Source organism: Hyaena hyaena, unplaced genomic scaffold (assembly GCF_003009895.1).
Source record: "Hyaena hyaena isolate Hyena2069 unplaced genomic scaffold, ASM300989v1 scaffold_29, whole genome shotgun sequence".
NCBI classification, from domain to species: domain Eukaryota; kingdom Metazoa; phylum Chordata; class Mammalia; order Carnivora; family Hyaenidae; genus Hyaena; species Hyaena hyaena.
This window is the reverse complement of record NW_024080661.1, coordinates 5,010,019-5,034,404: the sequence shown is the minus strand read 5'-3', so window position 1 is coordinate 5,034,404 and position 24,386 is coordinate 5,010,019. Positions and strand designations below refer to the sequence as shown.

At 40.2% G+C, this 24,386-nt stretch overlaps 1 protein-coding gene across 6 annotated transcripts in view; it reads left to right on the top strand.

Moving 5' to 3' along the window:
* The window catches only part of MBTD1 (mbt domain containing 1), a 66,438-nt gene that overhangs the window by 28,161 nt on the left and 13,891 nt on the right, over positions 1-24,386 (top strand). For 2 of the 6 annotated variants that reach the window (XM_039227769.1, XM_039227764.1), the window contains 9 exons: positions 5,303-5,436; positions 6,703-6,817; positions 9,320-9,405; positions 18,764-18,881; positions 21,246-21,380; positions 21,641-21,729; positions 21,942-22,176; positions 22,795-22,850; positions 23,191-23,295. In XM_039227769.1, the coding sequence (XP_039083700.1) occupies positions 5,303-5,436; positions 6,703-6,817; positions 9,320-9,405; positions 18,764-18,881; positions 21,246-21,380; positions 21,641-21,729; positions 21,942-22,176; positions 22,795-22,850; positions 23,191-23,295 (1,073 nt within the window). Of the gene's footprint in view, positions 1-5,302; positions 5,443-6,702; positions 6,818-9,319; positions 9,406-18,763; positions 18,882-21,245; positions 21,381-21,640; positions 21,730-21,941; positions 22,177-22,794; positions 22,851-23,190; positions 23,296-24,386 lie in introns of all 6 variants that reach the window. The other 4 variants (XM_039227768.1, XM_039227766.1, XM_039227765.1 and 1 more) reach the window with 2 other exon arrangements.

The window sequence follows — 24,386 nt, the reverse complement described above, 5'->3', positions numbered from 1 at the left end:
GGGAGCATCAAGGGCAGGTGATGAATTCTAACGTGGGAGGACTTCCCAGGGGAGGCATATTTGAGCTGGCTCTGAAGGAAGAGGTAAGAAGCTGTGGGAGAACCCTGTGGAAGGAGGGAACTACACTAGCAAAGATTGGGAGGTAGGACTTTGAAGGTATCATGCTGAGCCATTTAGATGGCAGCCATGTAACTGACTGACCACACGAAACATTGCAGAGATGAAAGATCTGGAAATACAACCATCTTTGGGTGTGCAGTGCCTGAAAGCTTATTTTTAATCCATCAGTACCTCACCGAGGGCCTTCTGCAGGGTCCAGGCTTCTGGTACTTGCGCTGTCAGCAGAGAGGCTTCCTATTGGCAAAAGCGGAAGATCATACTCTCACTTCACTTGGGATCCAGACAAGGTTACTTCCAAGGTCATCACAGAGACTAGGGAAGAGGGGAAAGCAGGTGGATCAGGTAGATTTGGAGTTAAGTTTTTGGCCTTGGGCAAGCCTCTAACCCACTGAGCCTGTTTTTCCATCTGTACAGTTGGGATGTGGGTACCTGCTAGGGGGGGTGGCCGGAGGGCAAGGATGAGAGGAAGTATCCCCCAGAAGCCCTCCCTGGGGCTGCATACACCAGGGATGCCTGAGAACGCTGAAGGGGAACAAGATCCAGCCTTGTTGATACCACTTAGATTCAGGAGTCAGTCTGCCATGAAAGCGTTCTGATTTTAACAACTGAAGAATAATTCAGGCCCTGAAGAGGGCCCAGGAGTGATTTCAGGCTCACTCCCAAGTTAGGGCTGAAGGTGGACCTAGTAGATGAAATCAGCCGTACGTTTCTCTTCACGGCTCTCTTGATGAAGGGAAGCAGAGTAGCGGGGATCCATGCCGGAATAACTATCCTAGATCCTTGACACCCCAGAGCCAGGTTGGGAGCCCTGGCTGGTGGAGTCTGAGGGCCGAAGACCGGCACGGACGTCCCCAGGCCATCCACCAGGATGACAGACAGCAGGTGTGACTACAGGGGTTTCTCCTGTGGACACTGGTTGAGCTGTCCGCTGTGCTGTCCTCGGGGGCCTTTCTCTGAGTGTGGCAGGTATCTGGTGAGAATTAGGCACCTCCTTAGTCCCCAACAGGACAGGCTCTGGATTTGGAGGCAGAAAAGCTTCTGGGGGCTTTCCTTTTAAGGCCTGCTAAGTTCCAGCCCCTTTCCAGCTGCCATGATTTTTTAAAACTTTAAATTATCCTATGTAACCTTTTTCTTACTGAATTTCGATCTTAGAAATTTTTACTTCTAATTCTGTCATTTAGCATAAGGTTGTGTTATGTAATCTTCTAGTTTCATGTTGTTTGTAGATTTGATAATAACGCCCTTAGGTATTGTAGTCTTAGAAAGTTGAATAGCACAGGGCCCGGGACAGAGTCTTGTAAGCTGTATCAGAACACTTCCCATTATTGGGGTTCCTGGCTGACTCACCTGGAAGAGCCTGCACCTCTTGATCTCAGGGTCGTGAGTTCAAGCCCCGGATTGCCTGTAGAGATTACTGAACATTAAATAAATAAACCTAAAAAAAAAAACCTTGGGACACCCAGGGGGCCCAGCTGATTAAGAGTCTGACTCTTGGTTTTGGTTCAGGTCATGATCTCATGGTTCATGGGTTTGAGCCCCACGTTAGGCTCTGTGCTGACAGTGCTAAGCGTGCTTGGGATTCTCTCTCTCCCTCTTTCTCTGCTGCTCCCCTGATTTCTCTCTAAATAAACAAACAAACATTAAAAAAAAAATTCAAAAAAAGGTTTCTCCTCATTTATCAGGACCTTAAATTTCTCAGTCTTTATTAACAAAGCTACATGAGAGATTTTATCAAATGTGTTAACTCCTGAAAAAAAATCTGTGTTAGTCCTGTTAATATATGGTTGACCCTCAAACAACATAGGTTAGGAGTGCCAATCTCCCATGCAGTTGAAAATCTACGTGTAACTTCTGATTCCCCAGGAAATTAGTAGGGAGCACCTTGGTGGCTCAGCCCTTTAAACATCCAAATCTGATTTCAGCTCAAGTCATGATCTCAGGTTTTGTAAATTCAAGCCCTGCATCAGGCTCTGTGCTAATAGCCTGCTTCAGATTCTCTCTCTCCTCCTCTCTCTTTTCCTCTATTGCTTGTGCTCTCTATCTCAAAATAAATACATAAATAATATTTTTTAAAAAGGTGTCTGACCCTTTATTTCTGCTCAGGTCATGGTCTCAGTCGTGAGATCAAGTGTGGGTATTTGGTTGAGCACAGAACCTCCTTGGGATTCCCTCTCCCTCCCACCCTCCCTCTTCCCTCTCTCTCAAAATAAATAAAAACTTAATTACTAATAGCGCCCTGTTGATAACATTAATAGTCGATTAACACATGATATTATGTTTTTTTTATATTATATAATGTTAAAGTAAGCTAAAGAAAAAATATTTTTAGGAAAATATGTGACGGGGGCTGTGTTTTAAATACTAGAGATACAGAGATAATACAGCATAGTCCTGCCAGGGTGGGGCCTCCATCCCAGTCACGGGAAGTCTGGTTTAATATGTATAATTCTTGACAAAGATTCGCTATCCCCTTGGGATCACAGCTTCTTTACCTAGATGGTCACAGGTCTTTTTAATAATATGTTCTATAACTTTTTCTTTTTTTTAACGTTTGTTTATTTTGAGAGGGAGTGTGTGTGTGCAAGCAGGGTTGGGGCAGAGAGACAAAAAGAATACCGAACAACCTCTGTGCTGTCGGCACAGAACCCAGCACGGGCCTCCGTCTCCTGAACCCTGAGATCATGACCTGAGCTGAAATCAAGAATTGGATGCTCAACCGACTGAGCCACCCAGGCGCCCCTATAACTTTTTCAAAAGAAAACCATTCAGTTTCTCCTCTCCTTAAGCACCCTTTCTTCATCTCAGATCCTGTGGTACCTTTGTTTCTTTCCTGATTTCTCAATAGATTTATAAGTACTGGTTAAAACTGCAAGTCCTTTTAAGTTTAATTGTTTGGGTGGAGATTTAAGCCCACTCAGACAGCTTTTTGCTATGTTACTTTCTGGTGTTTTCTTTTTTTGTTTTTTCCTAGCTCTTTTGAGGAATAATTGACAGAGATAGTTGCATGTATTTAACGTGTACAGTGTGATGATTTGATACACATCTACATTGTGGGATGGTTACCAAGATCAAGACAAGTAACATACCCACGGCTTCACAAAGGTCACTCCTTGTGTGTGGGGTCGTGGGGAAGAGCACAGTATCTACTCTCGGCAACTTCCCAGTGTGCGGTACGGTATTATTAACTATAGTTGCCATGCTGTGTGTTAGATCCTCACAATTTACTCTTCTTGTAACTGAAACCTTGTACCCTTTGACCTACATGTCCCCCTCCCCACAACCCCTGGCAATCACCATTCTATTTTCTGTTACTTTGAAATTGGATTTTTTTTTTTTTAGGCTTCTACATGTAAATGATCCCATACAGTATTTCTCTTAGTGTATACCCTGCCCTCCTGTTCAGCCGTGTTGTTGCAAATGGCAGGATGCCCTCCCTTTTTTATGGATGGATAATACTCCACTAAAATGAATAATATTTTATATATGCACATATACCACATTTTATGCATCCATTCATTTATCGAAGGACACTTAAGTGTTTGCATTATCTTGACTATTGTGACTAATGCTGCAGTGCACATGGGAATTCAGATATCTGTTTGAGATACTGATTTACGGTCAACTAATTTTTGACAAGGGCACCAAGAATACAGAATAGGGCAAGGACAGTCTCTTTAATAAAGGCGTTGGGAAAACTGGATATGCACATGCAAAAGAATGAAACTGGATCCTTGTCTTACACCACTCACAAAAACTAACTTAAAATGGATCAGACATAGGGGAGCCTGGGTGCGTCATTCGGTTAAGCATCCGACTCAGGTTTCAGCTCAGTCATGACCTCCTGGTTTGTGGGTTCGAGTCCCACATCGGGCTCTGCACTGTCAGTGCTTGGGATTCTCTCTCCTCTCTCTCAAAATAAATAAACTAAAAAAAGAATTAAAAAAACTGGATTAGACTTCAGTGTAAAACCTGAAAACATAAAACTAGAAGAAAATATAGGGGAAAGCTTTTGGACACTGGTCTTGTAGTGATGTCTTGGATAAGAGACCAAAAACGAAAAGAAACAAATGGGCCTACATCAAACTCAAGTCTGTACAGCAATGGAAACAATAAATTGAAAAGCCAACCTACAGAATGGTAAAAATGCAAATCATATCTGATAAAGAACTCCTATAACTCTGTAGCAAAAGAAGAAAACAAATCATGTAAAGTGAAAAAGGGACAAAGGAACTGAATAGATACTTCTCTAGGAAGACATACAGTCGGCCCACAGGTGCAGGAAAAGGTGTTCTGCGTCACTGGCCATCAGGGAAATGCCCGTCGAAACCCCAAGGAGATACCACCTTACACCTATTAGGATTGCTATTATCGAAAAGATCAGAGAGAAATAATGTTGGTGAGGATGTGGAAAAAGGGAACTCTCAAATACTGCTGGTGGGAACGTAAATTGCCGTACCCATTATGGAACACGGCACTTCCTCAAAAAATTAAAAATAGAACTGTCATGACCTATAATCCCAGTCCCAGCTATCTGTCTGTTTGCCAGTTCTGAACGCCAGTTCTTGGGACCCTTCTTGTAATTCTGCCTTTCAGATCATTGTCTATTATGCTGATTTACAAAAGAGGCACAGTAGTAGAGGATTTTGTTTTCCTCTATTATCAGTGAGTAATCAAACACCTACCTAAGGCTTTTGACCCTCTCCTTTCCTTCTTGTCCTCTGAACATAACTTGAAAGAATCTTTGTATTACCCTTAGCATGTTTCCAAGACTTGGCCCTTTTTAGGTTGTACTTTCTGTTAATGCTTAGTTGCCTTGTATTTCTTTTCCTCTTTTGTTTATAATCCTTTCAAAGGCGAGAGCTCTTAATGTATCCGAGAATGCCTGGCACGTGGTGAGCACTAAGGAAATGTATGTTGAATCTGATTTATTTTGTTTGTGGGTTTAGACCCTTTGTAAAGCCTGTTAGACCTTGAGCTGGGGTCAGACCAGGAGCTGTGGCCGTGGCATCATACCAGTATTTTCTCTTAACTTTTTGCATGGGCTTTTCTATCATTTGTGTAACAGAAGAAATTTCCTGTTAGAAGGCAGATACTTAAAACTGTCAAGTGATTATTAAATCGTTAGATAAAAATTGGCTTCATTACATGATCATAACACCATTGTTTTTGTTTTCTTAATTAGCTACCTGTGAGATGTGTGGGATGGTTGGTGTGCGAGATGCTTTTTACTCCAAAACAAAGCGTTTCTGTAGCGTTTCATGTTCAAGAAGCTATTCGTCAAACTCCAAGAAGGCAAGCATTTTGGCCAGACTTCAGGTAACGGTACAGAAACCTTCTTATTCTTTATATCTGTTATTTCTATGGCTTTCCCTGTTTATCTGTCATTGGATTGTGATTCACTGCACTCCACTTCTACCCAGTTGGCCAGTTACCATTTTATACCCCACTTTTTTCCTGAATGTGTAATTCCCAAAGTTTGTTCAGTCGGTAAAATTGAACAACTGTTACAAATAGACAAGACGTACTGTCCAGAGTAAACTATGAAACTGTGTAAGTGAATTATAAACACTTACTCATTTCCTAGATAAGTATAAATATAAATACCTTATTATATACAGAAATTGAAGCCTTCCCCCCCTCCCCCCCCCCGGTTTCCTTTTGAGTTAACATCAAGGTAGAATTAATTCAGTATTTGGGGGGAAATATATTTTGATTGCAACCTATTTGATACCTTGAACAACTGTGTTTGGTTAATCCAACTAACCTTTTTGTAAACGTTCATGGTATAAAAAAATCATCTTTCTTTAAATGTACATCAATGCCTCCAAAATGGAGATTTGACCATTTGACTAAGTTGTTACTATTGTAGCATATAAACAATGTATTTAAGGCATTTAACTGATTTTTGCAATATATTTTATTTGAGTGATCACATTTTTCTTATTCTCCTGTAACTGATTGTGATCATTACATAGCACTGAAAGGATTATATAAATTCCCCAAATTAAGGAAATACATCACTTAGATGTATTTCTATATTTCAGATAGACAGTACCTAAGATCCTGAGCAGTGGTCTGTACCCAAATGGATGGCAGTTTGTCACACTGTGAATTTGGCCCATGATCATTTTGTCATTGATCTTTTGCGTTAGCACTAAAGGTATAAACCTCAGTCACTTGCTCTTTAAACATTAAATTATCTTCTCTTACCATATAAATAGCAATGCTTGGCAGCCTGCATGAGTGAATAACCACTGGTTTTATCTAGTATAAGAAGGAATCAACTATCCACCACAGCCTATATTTTAACATCTTATGGGATATAATTTTTTATTAACATATTAATTTGCATATTGCTGTTTTAGTCTGTGCCAGCTCTGCTACCCATAATAGATGTCTACATTGTAGCAGAACTCCAAACACATTTCTCATGTTAAAATTCCTTGTATGTTTCCTCTGCTTTAATAATTTTCTAAACCCTTGATGTTTAAGCAGAATGAGTAGTATGCAATCAAGTTAATTTTTTCGGTGGAGGGGGATGGATGAAAAAGAATCCTATTTACTTAACTCTTCTTGTTTTAGGGTAAGCCTCCAACAAAGAAAGCAAAAGTTCTTCAGAAACAACCTTTAGTTGCTAAACTAGCCGCATATGCTCAGTATCAAGCTACCTTGCAAAATCAAGCAAAGACGAAAGCAGGTAATATTGGTGAATGCAGTAGAAGAAACATTTGATAACAATTCATCTAGTTTTAGTTAATAACGTTTAAATTTTGGATTTTGTTAACTAAGCTATTTCTACGTCATACTAGTACAGTATGTTATAACATCAGGCTTCCTGGCGATGGTTTTGGTTTCAAAAAGCTATTCTAGGGGCGCCTGGGTGGCTTAGTTGGTTAAGCATCTGACTCTTGATTTCGGCTCAAGTCATAATCTCATGGTTTGTGAGTTCGAGCCCCATGTCACATTTTGTGCTGGCAGCTCAGACCCTGATTGGGATTCTGTCTCTCTCTGCCTTACCCCCACTCACCTGTCTGTCTGTCTCAAATAACTAAACTTCATAAAAATAAATAAATAATTCTAGAAGACAGTAGTTGTGTTGACAATTTCACAGTGCTTGTGGCAGTGAACATTTTTTATTTCATTTTTTATTAACGTTTTTTATTTCAGGGACACCTGGGTGCCTCAGTGGTTAAGCATCCAACATTGGCTCAGGTCATGATCTCACAGTTAATGAGTTCGAGCCCTGTGTCAGGGTCTGTGCCTACAGCTTGGAACCTAGAGCCTGCTTCAGATTCTGTGTCCCACTCGCTCTGCCCCTCCCCTGTTTGGGTGTGTGTGTGTGTGTGTGTGTGTGTGTGTGTGTGTGTATGTGTGTCCCCCTCTCTCCCTCCCTCAAAAATAATAAACATTTTTTAAAATTTTTAATAAATGATAATTTCAAAAACATTTTTTATTTGGTTAATTATTTTTTAGGTTCCACTTCTGAGCTGTGGATGGTGGGAAGCATTATGGAGATTATAAGCAAAGAGGATGTTTAGCAGGCTTCACAAGAGAGTGGGGAGACGAAAGTCATAAGGGGAAGAGATTGAGGAAAGGATCATTTCTAATAGCTTTTTTTAAAGTTTATTTATCTTGAGGAAGAGAGAGTACCAGTGGGGGAGGGGCAGAGAGAGAATCCCAAGCAGGCTCTGGACTGTCAGCGCAGCACCTGCCAGGGGGCTTAAACTCACAAACCATGAGATATGACCTGAGCCAAAACCAGGAGTTGGACACTTACCTGACTAAGCCATCCAGGTGCCCTGATAGAAGATTCGTAATGGGGACAGAAGCAAGGAAGTGGAGTAGGGACTGAAGCAGTGAAAACCCTAGTGAACATATTAGTGGCAGATCCTGGATAGAAATCTCATTGAGTGGGGCTCTTGGCTGCCTTAGTCAGAAGAGCAGCAACTCTTCATCTTGGGATCATGAATTTAAGCCCAATGTTAGGTGTAGATGACTTAAAAGTTTCAAGGATCCTGGGTGGCTCAGTCAGTTAAGTGTCCAACTCTTGATTTCAGCTCAGGTCATGATCTCATGGTTCAGTGGGTTCAAACCCTGAGTTGCACTCTGCACTGACAGTGTAGAGCCTACTTGAGATACTTTCTCTCTCACTCTCTCTCTCTCAAAAATAAACAAACTTTTTTTAAAAAAACAACTTATTTTTTTTCAGAGAGAGCACGCATGAGTAGGGAAGGACATGAAGAGAGGGAGAGAAAGAATCTTTTTGTTTTTTATTTTTTGGGGGAGGTATGTATTTTTGAGACAGAGAGAGACACAGCACTAGTGGGGGAGGGGCAGAGAGAGAGGGAGACACAGAATCTGAAACAGGCTCCAGGCTCTGAGCTATGAGCACAGAACTGATGCGGGACTCAAACCCTTGAACCGTGAGATCATGACCCTAGTCGATGCTTAACTGACTGAGCTACCCAGGCGCCCCAGCGAGAGAAAGAATCTTAAGTGAGCTCCATGCCCAGCACAGAGCCCTCTGCGGGACTCCCATCTCATGACCCTGAGGTCATGACCTGAGCTGAAATCAAGAGTCCAATGGCTAACCAACTGAGCCACCCCGGTGTCCCCCAAAAAACACTTAAAAAAAATCTCGTTGAGGTACGTAGCAACAGCTACATGGGAATAAAAACCCAAAAGCAGCCATGGCAGTGTTTCTTATCCTGAACACTTCTGCTCTCAGCTGTTCTTTGCTGCTTAGGACTGAAGAGCTCTTTCTTACTTTACTTCCCAAGGAGCTGATGCTGTGGATGGAAGATGTAAGTTAACATTAGTTTGCAGAAATGATCTATGTGAAAGTTCATGTTTACTTAGAAAAGGTCTTAAATCTTTATAGGAAAAAAGAAAACTTTCAAAATAAGTTCATTTTTCTTTAAGTTTACTTATTTATTTTGAGAGAGAGAGAGAACTGGGGAGGGGCAGAGAGAGAGAGAGAGAGAGAACAATCCCAACAGGCTGATGCTGCCAGCAGACCTCAACACAGGGCTCGATCTCTTCATGAGATCATGACCTGAGCCGAAACCAAAGAGTTGGACGCTTAGCTCACTGAACCACCCGGGCGCCCCAAGTGATCCGTTAGTTATATATCATTTTACATTTTCTTATAAATAAAAGATGTGAGAATTGTAATATAACTAAATTTAATTTTTTTCAGCAGCAGTCTCCATGGAAGGCTTCAGCTGGGGTAACTACATCAATAGCAATAGCTTTATAGCCGCTCCAGTTACCTGCTTTAAACATGTGAGTATGGATTTCTTCACCTTGTATTCAAATGCATTGTCATTGTTTAAATTTGAAGGTACAGTACACCTAAGCATGTTACCTTTAGAAGATCTTTATTTTATACATTGTCATAAAAGTGTTACTTTTACATTATACCTATTAATACCTAATAATAACTTTTAGAAGTTGTACAAGTAAAAGTGTCCTGTAAAGAAATTACAACTTGAAATTATTTGAATAGGAAAAAGTACTAGTCTCTCCTCCAGTTTTCATAATAAGTTGAACCATATCCGGTGCTGGTTTTGTATATCACGTGTATTGGCAATGTCATGTGGTCCTGTGTGATACAAGTCACACATCATGCATGTTCCCTAAATCTGTGTGATCCGACCTGATAATTGAGAAATGGAAGGATCTTTCTACTAGTTATCTTTTTGTCCTCAAGGGTAAAATCAGAGAAACAAGGAAGGAGCTATTAGAAATACAGTATTGTCGGCTGAAATACATGATATATCATGGAAAACCCTTTGCAGGGTATTCTTTTTAGCAAGTACATTCTTACAGGGTGTATGTAGTAATTCAGAATTAAGTTAAAAATTTTAACTTATCTGACAGAACCTATCTGACATAGGTTCATTCCTTTTGATACTCTTTTCTTTTTATTCAATTATTTGTGATTTTCTCCAGTACTTTTTTGAACTTTCAACAAGTTTAATTTATATTTAAAGGTTCCATCTGCTACTATGTACAAAAACAAAAGGGAATTTACAAAATGAATGAGTGAAATGTTGTTTACACCAAACATTTTTGTTAAGTTAGCATGTTACTTTTAAATAACAGCATGTGGACAAGTGAGTTTGAGTTTTTGCTGTGGGAACCCAAGTGAATTTTCATTTGTTCACTGCCAGTAAAGGATCTTGATCAAGCCCGAGCTAATGGAATCAGTGGTAAAAGTATAAAGGAAAGTTTGAGTTTATTGATTTGCTAGTTTTCTTTCCTGAAAGTACGGGTGTTCAGCCCTTAAGTGGTGGCATGCTAACTCTCTGAACCAAGCTAAGTGGGATCTTAGAAACTTCATCTTGGTGTAAAGTACATAATTTACTTTACCGTTATGTGAATGGTAGTGTCACATTGTGAAATGCATTAAATATATGGCAGCAACAACATTAAAGAGAACAGAGAAGCAATGTTTAACTCTTTTCTTTATAGTTCTTTCTGTTTTTCAGAATCCAAATCAGACTAAGTTCTAATAACTCTCTTGTCCTAAATACCTGGAACCTTTGTTGTCTCTTTCTGAAGTCTTTATCTCTTTTCTTGTCTTTAATATTTTGGTTTGTTTATGTTTTGATATCATAAACCATGTAAAGCTGTGTTATGTAAGTAGTCAAGGTATTTTTTTAAAGCATTTCAAAATCCCAAAAGCAGATTTGATATCATGTCTGTGTCTTTGACTAATACTGTATTAAAGTTCTTTATAAGAAAATCTATTATAATAACAAAATCGATTTTGTTTTCAACTTTGCTGTTATAAGATTAAAGTGTTCTGTCATATAGATTAGAGCAGCTAGCCTTCATTGTATTATTAATAAGAATACCATGCAGGCTCGTGTTTCTCGCTCAGAAACCCATGGTCTTCCCGTTCCACTTGTCTTTCTTTACTGCCTTTTTCTCATCAAGTAGAAAAGCAACTGATACTGGTAATTTACAAGTGTGTTTTAGTACAAATGACTTTGCTTTGTTGCCTTAACCAGCATCTTCACTTGAAGCCATTTGGTTTAGGTCAGACCTCATGCTACAGTTGATTTTATCCTATAGAGCTGACTCTTCCTGGTTCTTCCCCAGAATAGTTTTCTAGGTCTCCAAGGAGAGCTACTGGCTTTGGCTGTAGAAAGTCTGTTGTCAGGAACTGCTGGGAGCCCAAGGCCCTGCCTGTTTTCACTCGCCCTCTTATCTGCTGAGACTCAACCCCCCCACCCTAACTCTGTTTCATCAGTAAAGCTCCCCTCCTTCGGCCTCTGCATCTGCCTTATTCCCAGCTTCCCCAGCTGAGCACAGGTTGGGGGCCTTTTTCTGCTCCTAGAAGATTCTTTTTCAAACATAATTTTACTTGGCACCTGGATGGCTCAGTCGGTTAAGCATCTGACTCTTGATTTTGGCACAAGTCATGACCTCAGGGTTGATGAGATAGAGCCCCAAGCTGATTTCAACGTGGAGCCTGCTGAGGATTGTCTCTCTCTCTTCCCCCCTCTCTGTCCCTCCTCAGTGTGTACTCACACTCTCTCTCTCTCTCAAAAATAAATAAACTTAGGGGCGCCTGGGTGGCTTAGTCGGTTAAGCGTCCGACTTTCGCTTAGGTCATGATCTCGCGGTTCGTGGGTTCGAGCCCCGCGTCGGGCTCTGTGCTGACTGCCGGCTCAGAGCCTGGAGCCTGTTTCAATCTGTGACTCCCTCTCTCTCTGACCCTCCCCTGCTCACGCTGTCTCTCTCTCTCTCTCCTAGAAATAAATAAAACATTTAAAAATTTTAAATAAATAAATAAATAAACAAACTTAAAAAAAATAATTTTAAGAAGCCTCCAGTGTGTAATGTGGAAGCAGAGCTGTTCCAAATGAACCAAGATGGGGGTGAGAGCAGTGACTGCCTTGCTGTGCTAACGTAACCCAGCCTCACCTGGAGTATGGGTCACGGGTAAACAAACACTTCATTTTTTCTGGCACTTACGTATGATTGTGATTTGTTCTAAAATCACAGGATTTCAAGAGAGGAATCCTCTTTTCTGCAGCCTGTCTTTAAACTTTTGAAGATGAAGTTTCTGCAAAGTATATCATAGGACAGTGTCCTCTTTGGTAATTGCTATAATTATGCACAGTGGCTCATATTCAGTCCCTCAGTTACAGCAGTGTTTGGTGTTTTTTATAATTAGCAATGGAAATTGAGTCCCAACTGTTAAAAATATGTCTACTAATATATCTTTCATTTTGTCTAGGTGAAAGTTTGGTAGTTTTGAGACTTTTTTAAGCTTCAGAATTATTGCTCTTTTTCCTAATAAGCATAGGTAGGATAAGAGGGGGATACACCAGTTGGTCTAGCAAGAGTGGGGTGGGGTGGGGTGGCCAGGGCCTTGGCCCCTGATCCTGGGCTCCCCCGTCCATGGCCATCTCTGAGGTTGGAAACCGCTGAATTATGTAATAACACTTCTAATTAATTGTAAATCATGTCACAACACTGTAAAATATCTTAAAAATCATCTAGGTCATCTGATTCATCTCTTATAAATGAAACTCTGGCTACTATTTTCAGTAGCTGGATTATAATTTCAATTTGGGGCTTTAATCTGCTTTTCCTAATGCATAGTATTTTGTTTTTTTAATGTGGTTTTGAATTAAGCCCTTATAGGAAAACCACTCCTGTGTTTGTCTTTTACTCATACATACTATACTGCCATGTAATAATATTCCTGACCTCACATGTGCAGGTTTTCCACACATCCAGCAGTTCTCACACCGGCTGGGTGTCTGACAATTCAGCTCAGTTCTGACGCGGTCTCCCTGGAGTTCATCACACCCTCAAGTTCATGGCTCAGTCCCACAAGATGACCCCCCACTTCAGATACCAATCAAAAGTTCCAGGTTGTTGCCTGTGCTTCTGACCAACTGGCTGTAAACCAGGGTTCCCGTGACCTGCTCCTTGGGCTCAGTATTTTGCTGGAATGGCTCACAGAACCCAGGGAAACAAATACTTAATGCTTGCCCGTTTATTACACAGGTTATAATAAAGGGTACAGGTGAACAGCCAGATGAAAAGATACGTAAGGCAAGGTTGTGAGAAGGGACATGGAGCCTCTGTACTCTCTCTGGGCACATCAGTCTCCCAGCACCCCCAAGTGCTCTCCGATCTGGAAGCTCTCTGAACCCATATACAGATTTCTCTCGCTATCTCAAAGTCCACTTTATGCTACTTCACTTTTATGAAAGGCCTGCATTAGTACCTTTTTTCACTAAGCAAAAGAAATCAGAAGAGGATGTTTGCTTTTAGGGACTGCTGACCGCTTCCTCACGTTATGCCACTGCAGCTTACAAAAGGTTTTAAGATTATAGTTACGGTTTTATCTACTCTTAGCTGGCAGGTGAAGCCTGTATTTTGGGATTCTGATGAAAGCTTCATTGTACAGGCATGATCAGTCAGGAACTCAGTCTCCAGACCCTTTCCCGGAGGATGGGGACTGGGGCTGAAGGTTCTAAGCTTCTGCTCCCGGCCCGGTCTTTCTGGTGACCAGGCCCTATCCTGAGGCCATCTGGGAGCCTGCCCAGAGTCTCCTTATTAGAACAAAAGATGTCCCTATCACTCGGGATTCCAAAGGATCCAAGAGCTCTGTGTCAGGACCCAGGGTCAGAGACCAAACATAAGAACACAAGATGCTTATGGTGCTATTATCACTTAGGGGAAGTTACAAAGGTTTTAAGGGTTCTGTGCCAGGAACCAGGGGCAGAGACTGATAGTCTGTATGGGTCTATCTCCTACCTTTATTTCCTACTTGTTCACAGCCCCTGAAAGCAATATCCATATCTGTCCTAACTGTGGAAAAATCCAAAACATCACTGCAGTACCACATGCCAGTTAGGTACACAGCATTAATGAAACTTGCAGGTGATTTTCTTCGAGTAATTTATGTTTGAAACCAAGAAAGCCTCCAGTTGATCAATGTGTATATACAACATTGAGCTTTAAAGCATTCTTAATTTTTTTAAAGACAGTAGTCTTTAAAATTGAAGCAGTCCTATTTCCCATTATCTGCCTTGTAAAATCAAGTACTCCATTCCTTTCCTAGACACTACAGCACAAGCCAAAATGCGCTTATCCCAAGTGGTCATGAAACATAAAATTACAATCCTTCACACATGGATTCACAGACTTGAGATTTTTTTCGTTTGATACGTGGACTGAGGACTCTGGTGTCTTGTTGAGAACTCCTTGCTAAGACCCATCCTGCTTTTTTCTCCTTTGAAAATAGTTGCAATTTTCTTTTTTTTTTTTTTAAAAAAAAAAAAAGGTCCTTTGGGGCGCCTGGGTGGCTCTGTCAGTTAAGCGTCCAACTTTGGCTCAGGTCATGATCTCGCGGTTCGTGGGTTCGAACCCCGCATCGGGCTCTGTGCTGACGGCTAGCTCAGAGCCTGGAGCCTGTCGTCGGATTCTGTGTCTCCCTCTGTCTCTGACCCTCCCCCGCTTGCACTGTCTCTCTCTCAAAAATAAATAAAACATTAAAAAAAAAGTCCTTTGTACACATATGTGCCATAACTTTAAGGAGTTTGTAAATCATCCTACTTTTTTCGCCCTTGAAAATAGTTGCAGTTTTCATTTTTTAAAAAAGGTTCTTGGTACACATATATGCCATAACTTTAAGGCTGTGCTCTTTCATCCTGCCTCCACAAATATACCTGGTATTACTTATATGTTATATTCTAATCCTCTGGCTCCTGACTTGTGTGCCTGGTGTTTTGAGAAGAAGATAAGTTTGTTTATTCACCTTTCTTTGCAATATATGTCACAAGCATATTTTTGGATTTTAAGGTCAAAAACCGAAGTCCTTTGTTTGTATATGTGCAATAACAGTAGTTTCTCTTTACAGTAAAACTCGTGATCCACTTCTCGACTTCTCAAGTATATGTTTATTAGTTAAAATAATCCATTCCAAGTAAAATTATTTTTTTGCTTTTTTCCCGACTTTCCTAAAAGTTGAAGATCAATATTCGTGTCCATTTTAACTAAAGTTAGAACTTACGTCATCCTAGATTGCAGGATTTCTTTCTACTGGAAATCAAACTTCAGTTCGTTCCCAGCACCTGTTAGTGCTCTATCTGATTTAGCTGTCGGTATTGCCATGAAGTAGAATTTCTGCAGGAAAGCAGGTGAAAAAGTTCACCTGTTGTTTATGTTTTAAAGAAAGCCTAAACAATCTAGATTATTTTAATTTTGATCTGTTTTGTAAAGTGGTTCCTCTTTTGCTATTGGGATCTAATTCTTAAACAGTATTGGTTTAATACTTTTTTTTTAATTGTGGACTATTTTATGCCTTTCAGATTAATAGTCACTGCTTCCTACCCCTTTTTAAACACACATAGCATTCTCCCATTCTTAACCTTGCTCCTGCCCCATGCACCCCATTAAATCTTGTATACTTCCTTCACACTCCCCTCACCCTGCTGCCACCACCTCAGAGAGTAGATTCTGGTCTCAAATCAAAAGGTGAGTGGACTTTCTGGAGAAAGAGGGAACAGTTCTTTTCCTGTTTTGACCTCCTACCACATTTAGCAGATAGCATTTAGGAATTCTAATTTCTTTCCAGTTAATTTCCGGTACTATTTTCTCCCCTTTTCGGCCAAACAATATTTCATCTTTGTCTACTAGATGAACTTGAATAATCATATGCCTGTTGGTCTTAAGATGTTTCAGTGGTGGCTTTCTGTACATTTGCCGTATCATCAGTGGGATAGATTCTTTCTTGGTTACCTATGTGCCGACTTCAGGGCTAACCTCTGCCCAGTTGTTGAAGGTCGTGGGCAGTTATCAAAGTAGGTTGGCAGTTCTGTGGAGGGAAATTTGTATTTTTGCCATAAAACATCATATATGGGCAGTGTATCAGCACTCTGAGAGTCTAAATACTAGCCATCTGGGCTGTTGGCCTATCTGGGAATGTTCTTGACGTGCAGAAAATAAGACTTCCCGCTCCACTATTTTTTGATAGACGACAGTCAGGTGTAGGTTATCATTCATTTGTGCTGGGGAGCCCTTAGCATGTGGATTTGGCCATGTCCTGCAGGACCTGATGACAGCTTACCTTACAGGGAAGGAGAGTCGCTCCCAGATAGCCCTCACGAGTGGCCCTGGAGCAGGAAGTGGTGAAGCAGATCTTCCTGATTTGGGAGGAGCCTGAGGTGGACCTCTCGTCCTGAGTCTGGAAGGTAAATTTGTTGTTACCTGTAAATTATGGTTCTGCTAGTTCATGCTATGCCAATCCAGACTTTCAGAGGTATCCCTCCTGCCAGCAAGAGAAGACAGATGACTTGGATGAAGATGGCTGTCAAGCCCTGGGTCATTTAGTCTTCCACACTTAAGAATATTCATTTTCAACAAAAGGGCAGATATATCTATGAAATTACCTTATCATTTCAACACATCGAGCACACGCTACATAGTAACTATGGTGCTCTTTTTTGTTGTTTTTGTTTCTTTGTTTTTTGTTTCTCAGAGTGAACCATATGGATTGGTTTAAGAGGGCCTAGCAGAACCACAACCTTACAGGCAAGAACAAATGTCACTTTCTGCTACTTTCTCCTATACCAATCCAGACTGTAGGGACAAAAACATCATATCCCCCAATAAAGTGAATATTAACCTATTTTTTAAGTGAGCATATTCACACTTCATTTTCCTTAATAAAATGTGACTAAAAGTTATTTTCTCCAAACAATTGTTAAGGCTGAAAAAAAAAATGGGTATGACATTGTCATATCTAGCTCAAAGAGGAGTGCTGTATGCCATATTCACTTAGCGGTGTGCCAACCTCACCCCCAGTTTATCAGCATAACCATGCTTCTTCCTTCTCAACAAAAAACAAACCCATGCCACAAGATTTGGCAGCCAAACAAAGAGGGTTGGATACCCTACCTTAATGTAGTGCATACATGTAGCTGCACCTGTCTGCTCTAATTGGTTCATCCTCACAGAAACGAATACATGGTCTTTGTGTTAATGTATCTTAGCTTAATCTTCGTTACCTATCATCCTTCCAGCCTCTCCTTTTCTGATCATATCTGCTGGCAATAGGGATGGCCCTACAGTCTAGAATGATATAGGGGGAGATAGCAGAACCTGAAGAGTCCAATTTTTCAATTCAAAAACAGCAGAAAGAGGTAGTCGTATTGGATGTATTGTGTTGTTTTTTTTGTTTGTTTTTTTGTTTGTTTTTTTGCGTAGCTCAGGGAGATAGTTTACATGTACTCTTCCAGAATCACAAATATTGAGATAGGCCACTGTCTCCAAGTTACTAAGGTATATTCATTGCTTGCTACTTAAAGTAATAGCCATAATTTGATTCTGTCTTTGGTTTCCAGACTTACTCTAGTTCAGTGTTATTTGACCTTTTCTTCCTCTCCTTCAGAAACGTCAGAACTCCTGAGAGGGTAGGGGTTGAGTGCTGCTGTAGGCTAACCCTCCTGTGGGTTGGCATCTCCCAAAGTATAAGAAGCCTTGCATGGACGACATTTGCTCACTGTTCAAATTGGCTAGATCGTGTAACTCTTAGATGTCTTTGTTTAGTCATCTTTGAGCTCTGAAGCTGTTTTGTCTTTTCCTGATTTTGTTCGTATTATCAGGTCTTTTATAACCTCACCCAGTCCTTTTCTCTGTGTTCAAGATTCTAAATTACATTTAACCGAGGAGCCGATTATCAAGGCCACAGAGACTGTTTAGTATTATCAGCATTTATATTCCTAAATTCACGTAATTGCTTTAATTAACCATTGCATAAACATCAAATAATTATAAATGGCCTCGAGTTGTAAGGATTAAAATGTAATGGACATTGTAGTTTGGGAATGTGTTAGATTTGGGAAACTCTTCATGATGCTCTTTTAATCGGTTTTGAGTCCCCATCATAACCAGGTGGTGTGGAGACTAGTGATTACCAGTTATAACACGGAAAGTTATCTCTTGTTGGTAGTAATTCCTGCATGAGAAATGTAAAAATAGTAAGCTATTTAACAATTTGCCGTGGTATGCATCTCCAAAACCTCTTCCACTCCACCTTGTTAATAACTTTATCCGATGATTTTGCCATATCTGTTTTAACAGACTACGTTTTTATTTTATGAATTTAACTTAAGTCGAAAATACAGATAAGTAAGTTTTGTTTCTCCTGTTAGTGGAAACCACATTGCTGGTTGCAATTATTTCTCTTTCTGCTTGTTAGCCAGATCCTATAAAATTAGAGGTTGAGGTAAAGTGCATTCATTCAGTGTATATTAAAAATAACAAGTTTCTTAAATTGGCTTTATCCTAAGAAATCTATTGAGTTTGTGATTCAGCTTTTATAAAAGTTGCTATTCAAGTCTTACATTAGAACAGTATTGAATTTTGAAGTTAACGTGGATCTATTTTAATATATGTGAATTCTCTTCCTCTTGAGCTTGTCCCTGCCACTGGCTTTTTCCAAATAGAATTCTGTGAAAAGGGAAATAACAATCATATTTTTAGAGAACAATGAATTAATTAAATGGCATCTTTAGTATTTCCATTATTGATGGTAATGCTTATTTTAAATAATGTGTTTTAGGCTTTATGTTAATAAGATGATAACTTAATAATTTTTATATGACAGGCACCTATGGGGACCTGCTGGGGTGATATCTCAGAAAATGTGAGAGTAGAAGTTCCTAATACAGACTGCAGCCTACCTACCAAAGTCTTCTGGATTGCTGGAATTGTAAAATTAGCAGGTGAAAGCACACGTAACAATTTACCTGAAAATGCCAATTGTGTCTGTAACTTTTAAGAAAATGTTATCTGTAAATTTTTCAATTGTTGCCAAATAAATAATAAATATAACAGGGCAGAGGTTAACACATGTTTTTCCATAAAAAGCCAAGTGGTAAATATTTTTAGCTCTGTGGGCAGTACAGTCTCTGTCACAGTTTCTCCGCCATGCGGTTGTAGCGTGAAAGCAGCCACAGCCATACATACATGAACAGGCATGGCTGTGTGCTGGCGACACTTTATTTATGAGCACTGAAATTTGAAGGCTGTAGAACTGTCATGTATCAAGACATGCAACCATCTGAAAATGTGAAACCATTCTTAGGTGGCAGAGGGTAAAACATATCAGGCAGTAGGCCAGATCTGTGGGCCAGCCTTAGGTATAGGGAAGTACTTTGCAAAGCAACCAGAAGCTGAGGTGTTAAGGAGAGTGGTAAGGTCCATAACACCAAAAGTAAATGAGTGTTATAATTTCATGTGTCTTGAGTTCTTTCCTCACCCCTACTACTTTCCTGGTACCCTGGTCCCTGTTACCTTATGGCTCATCACATAGGTAGGTGCGTTAGCATCAACTGTGTTAGACATCATGGGTGGGTGATGTGCAGAAGGGTAAAACCTAGTGTATTCCATGAGCTGACACCTGCCCAGTGCAGACCACATTTACGATGAGGTGCTCAGCGAGCGGTGCGGTGGGCACCGTAATACGTTATGGCACGTAGCGGGGGCAGGGGGCCCCACAGCCATTCAGAAGTTAAGAGGTTGTCTTCAAGTTAGTGAGCGAGCTCTAATCCATCCTGCTCTTCCTGTTCCTCTTCAGCCATTCTCCCCCACACACCCTGCCCGCTGCTCCCTATATGTACTGCTCACAGCCTTGAGCCACTAAGCACCATCCTCTGGTTCTCTGCTCGAGCACCTGTAATAGCTTCTTTGTCCTCAGAGGATCAAGATGGTCAGCATTTACAGCTATTGATGACTTGCACCGTAGACTACTGACCAAATGTTTGATTCTCCCCACCATACATGCTGTCCTAGTTCTTCTCCTCCATCATAGAACACGTTGTCACCTCTGCCTTTGCACATCACATATTACCCAGTTCAGTTCCCACCTTCCCCTTGAAACGTTCCCCCGGCCATACAAGTCTTCTCCAAAAGCTTGCATTATCCTCTACACCGTAATTTAAAACAACATAGTCTTTCTGTTCTAGGTGTTTAAGCTAGTTTCGTTTCAATAGCTCTAAAGAACAATGCATTTAATATTCAAGAATTATTTCTACCTTCCATCTTCAATTTTACATTTCTGTTTTTATCTCCTTGCACCATATATATTATTTTAAGCCACTCTAATGACGCTTTAGAATTGAGCCTGATGTTAATCGTGAACTAGAGCTCAGCAACAGTTGGCAAACTCATGAATTATGCTGTGAGTTATTGAATTTTGAAACTAAAGGTTTAATGCTATAAACTTTCATCATAGACCTTAATGTGTTAAATGTGAAAATGCTGCTCAAATGAGCTCCCTGCCTGGAATATGAGTTTGTTGAGCCGTTTTATTCCCCCTGAAGACCTTAAATTAAACTGTAATGTTGCCAACTGGGGGCTTTTTAAACTGTAAATAGGATGTATTGTATACTTTTTGTTCTAAGGAATGAGGCTTGCTAATTGCTTAGTACATACAGTTTTTAAGTCATTTCACTTACTTTTATTTGCGTTTATTGAACTTTTTTACCTAGTATTTTCACATATTATTTCCAAATAAATAGGACAGAAAAATTTGGAGTCTTGAGGTAGCCACATCCAAATCATTCAAAAATAGTTGATTACCTAATCAGCTGGACAAAGCAGTTTCTTTGAAATGACTTTAACTGGACGTCGGTGGCATCTGGATGAAATTTTACTAACTTACCATAACCTTTTTCATTTATTTTCAAAACTACACATTCTAGTAGGACTTTCCCACTCTTTTCACTAAGAATTTCTTTTCTAGAAAATTTAAGAAGCTATGGGTGAAATTGAACTTAACTATTAAAAGGGGGAGGAGAAACCATGCTCTGAAAACAGTTAAATCCTGGCATTGTACAAGTGGGTCGGTGTGATCCACATACCACCTCACCTGGGGACTGGTTAGAAGTGCGTGTTCTCAGACTGACCCCAGATCGACTGGCTCAGAATCTCTGGGGGTGGGGCCCAGCCAGCCGTGTGTTAACGCGCCCTGCACGGGATTCTGTTGCCGGTGCCCCCTCACGTTTGACCCCCACTACCAACAGCTGTGTCCTGTTTGATTCCACTCCATTTTTCTTACTATGTGGTGATTGACTTGTTGGTTCCAGGTTACAATGCCCTTTTAAGATATGAAGGATTTGAAAATGACTCTGGGCTGGACTTCTGGTGCAATATCTGTGGTTCTGACATCCATCCCGTTGGTTGGTGTGCAGCCAGTGGCAAACCTCTCGTCCCTCCCAGAAGTAAGTGGCCTGTTTGCCCTTACTGACATTGAAATAGATCACACACAGTAATATTCAAGTGGTACAGAAATTAAAATAATCATTTTTGGTTTTAAGTAACTTCTGTGATGGCAAAACATGCTTGTTTTCTTGATTTTTATGACTTTTCTTCAGAACCTCTATACTCTGATTTGCAGGGGAAAATTGTTATTTTTTTTAAATAGTTTATGAAGCAGTTCTGCTCTTTGCCAAAGTGTAACTGGTTATTTCTTCTGTTTTAGCTATTCAGCATAAGTATACAAACTGGAAAGCTTTTCTAGTGAAACGACTTACTGGTGCCAAAACACTTCCTCCCGATTTCTCACAGAAGGTAAAGACAGGCTCTTAGAAAGGACTGGAGTGTCAATTGAGAGCTCTAAAAAGGAATAGCTTGGAAGTTTTTTAAGGAATTGTTTTAATTCAGTGAGCCAGATGATCTAATTAAATATTGAGTACACCCAGTATTTTTAACGGTGCAGTATTGATATTGGTTGTAGAGCTCTGTCATGAATTCCGAACAGTTTTTGTCTGCTTTTGTTTAAGGTTTCAGAGAGTATGCAGTATCCTTTCAAACCTTGCATGAGAGTAGAAGTGGTGGACAAGAGGCATTTGTGTCGCACACGAGTGGCAGTGGTGGAAAGTGTAATTGGAGGAAGATTAAGACTAGTGTATGAAGAGAGCGAAGATAGGACGGATGACTTCTGGTGCCATATGCACAGCCCATTAATCCATCATATCGGTTGGTCTCGAAGCATAGGCCATCGATTCAAAAGATCTGGTAAGCACCTGTCACAAGACCGCCTATTGAAAACATCCTTGAGGCTGAATTGTACCACCATGGTTACCTTTCTCTACAGAATAGCAGAGATCAGAGGTAGCATTCTAGTTGTCTGGACTGCTAACTCTGCCTTATTTAGGGGAGGTTCACACCAGAGTATGAGTGTCCCAGCTCACTCCTTTGTATTCCCTCCACTTGCTGTCAATTAAAATATAATGCACTTTTGGGCACAACTACATTTATTTTCTTCTACTTTTCTTATCCCGCCCATTTGAAAGATCCAAAGGTAGCTTTTCCCTTTGCATTCAATTTCAGTCAAAATAGCAAGATTAAATGTGGTTAGACCTAATACTGAACACATTAAAACATACTCCTGAGGCTGTGGTTCCCTCATTAAGGAATTGGCAGCATGCTAAATGGCCGAGCGTATTTCATAGCACATGTACGCTGAAGAGGGCAAGACTATTAAAGACTTATTTTTCACCATAAATGTAGAAGGCATGTATTTCTGCCATGTTTTAGAATATACATACCTTGTGAGTTTGAAACCTTCAAAGAAACGTGGTTTTTGGACTTCTCACAAATGCTGACAGATTAGTATGTAACTTTTCCTTGTAGATATTACAAAGAAACAGGATGGACATTTTGATACACCACCACATTTATTTGCTAAGGTAAGAAGTTTTTATAAGAACCCTCATTTGTAAATTAGGTTTGAAAGAGGGTTGTGGGTTTTTTCCTAACGTTGTGGAAATCACAGTTACATTTGTTCACTTAAAATAAGGATTGACTTTGTGGTCCATAGGTGTCACCACTATTGATTATAATTATCCTTAAGTTCTGTCGATTTGCCTAAACTGTCTCTTTCCTCTGACGGAGGTTTGAGTTACAATACTAGGTAGGTAGGAGAAGGCATTTGTTTTTTTCATCTGGTAAACATTTTCAAAATGGAAATATTTATTATTAAAATGATAACCGTTGTAACAGCAGATGTGCTTTCATGTAATTCTTTAGGTAAAAGAAGTAGACCAGAGTGGGGAGTGGTTCAAGGAAGGAATGAAATTGGAAGCTATAGACCCATTAAATCTTTCCACAATATGTGTTGCGACTATTAGAAAGGTAAGACTATAGGTTTTAAAATATAGAAATGCAATTATGAGAACTGGGTTTAAGGTAAAAGGAGAAGGAGGCCCTTAACGTATTCATTTTGATGTAAAATGTATGTATCTGGATCCTCACTGGACTCTGGAGAGGGTTACTAGTAATTTCGAAATGAATTTCAATTCTTCTCAGAGGTTCTCTTTCTATATAGCTTGTCAAGATTGTCATCTTGAGTCAGATGCCTCTAGTTATGGAAGTATGTATCCTGACTTAGAGGAAGAATTATTTATTCAGGTTACACTTCCTGGTCAAAGCTAGTCCAACACAGAATTGCAACAAGGTCAAATTTCTCTTCAGTTTACTGTTTTTTCCTTTGTGCCCTTTTGCTGCTTTTGGTAGTACTTTATTTCTTCTTTTTTCCTCTCTTCTGAACCTGCATTTATGAAGAGATCTAGAAGAGTGGTTCTCAATTCTCAGTAGGCATCAGAATACCCTGGGGAACTTAAAAAATACAGGTGACCAGACCTCTTAAATGCTCACCCCACCCCTGTTCTGATCTCATCAGTCTGGTGGGGAGACCCTTGGCATTGGCATTTTTTAAAAGCCCCCAGGAAATTCTCCAGTTCTGCCATGGTTAAGAACCACTGATCCAGAGTCTGCTTACCTAAGGGTGTAGCTTAAATTATGATCTGCATTTCAGCACAGTTTAAAACGTTGAGCCAAAAGAATTAAGAACAGTTATGGTTGCTGCCATGTCCCAGGTGCTTGTGCTCAAGGTCACACAACTGGACGAAATTGGCTCCCAGTTTTTGTTCTTCCTCTGCCTGGTGATCAGAATCACCTGGTACAATTTCAAACATAGATTCCCAAGACCTATTCCAGACCTACTCAATCAGAATCACAAGAAGTACTACACAGGATCATGTGTTTGTTTAAAAAAAGATAAAGGTGTCTAGGTGGTTCTGAAGGTCAGGTTTGGGAAGCGCCATCTCTGTTCCATCACATGAGAATGAAGCGGCCAGTGAGTAGAGCGCCCGACTTCGCTCAGGAATTACCTTGCTCAGTTCATACTCGCCACACTAGGTTTGGTTTGGATTGGATTCTTTAAA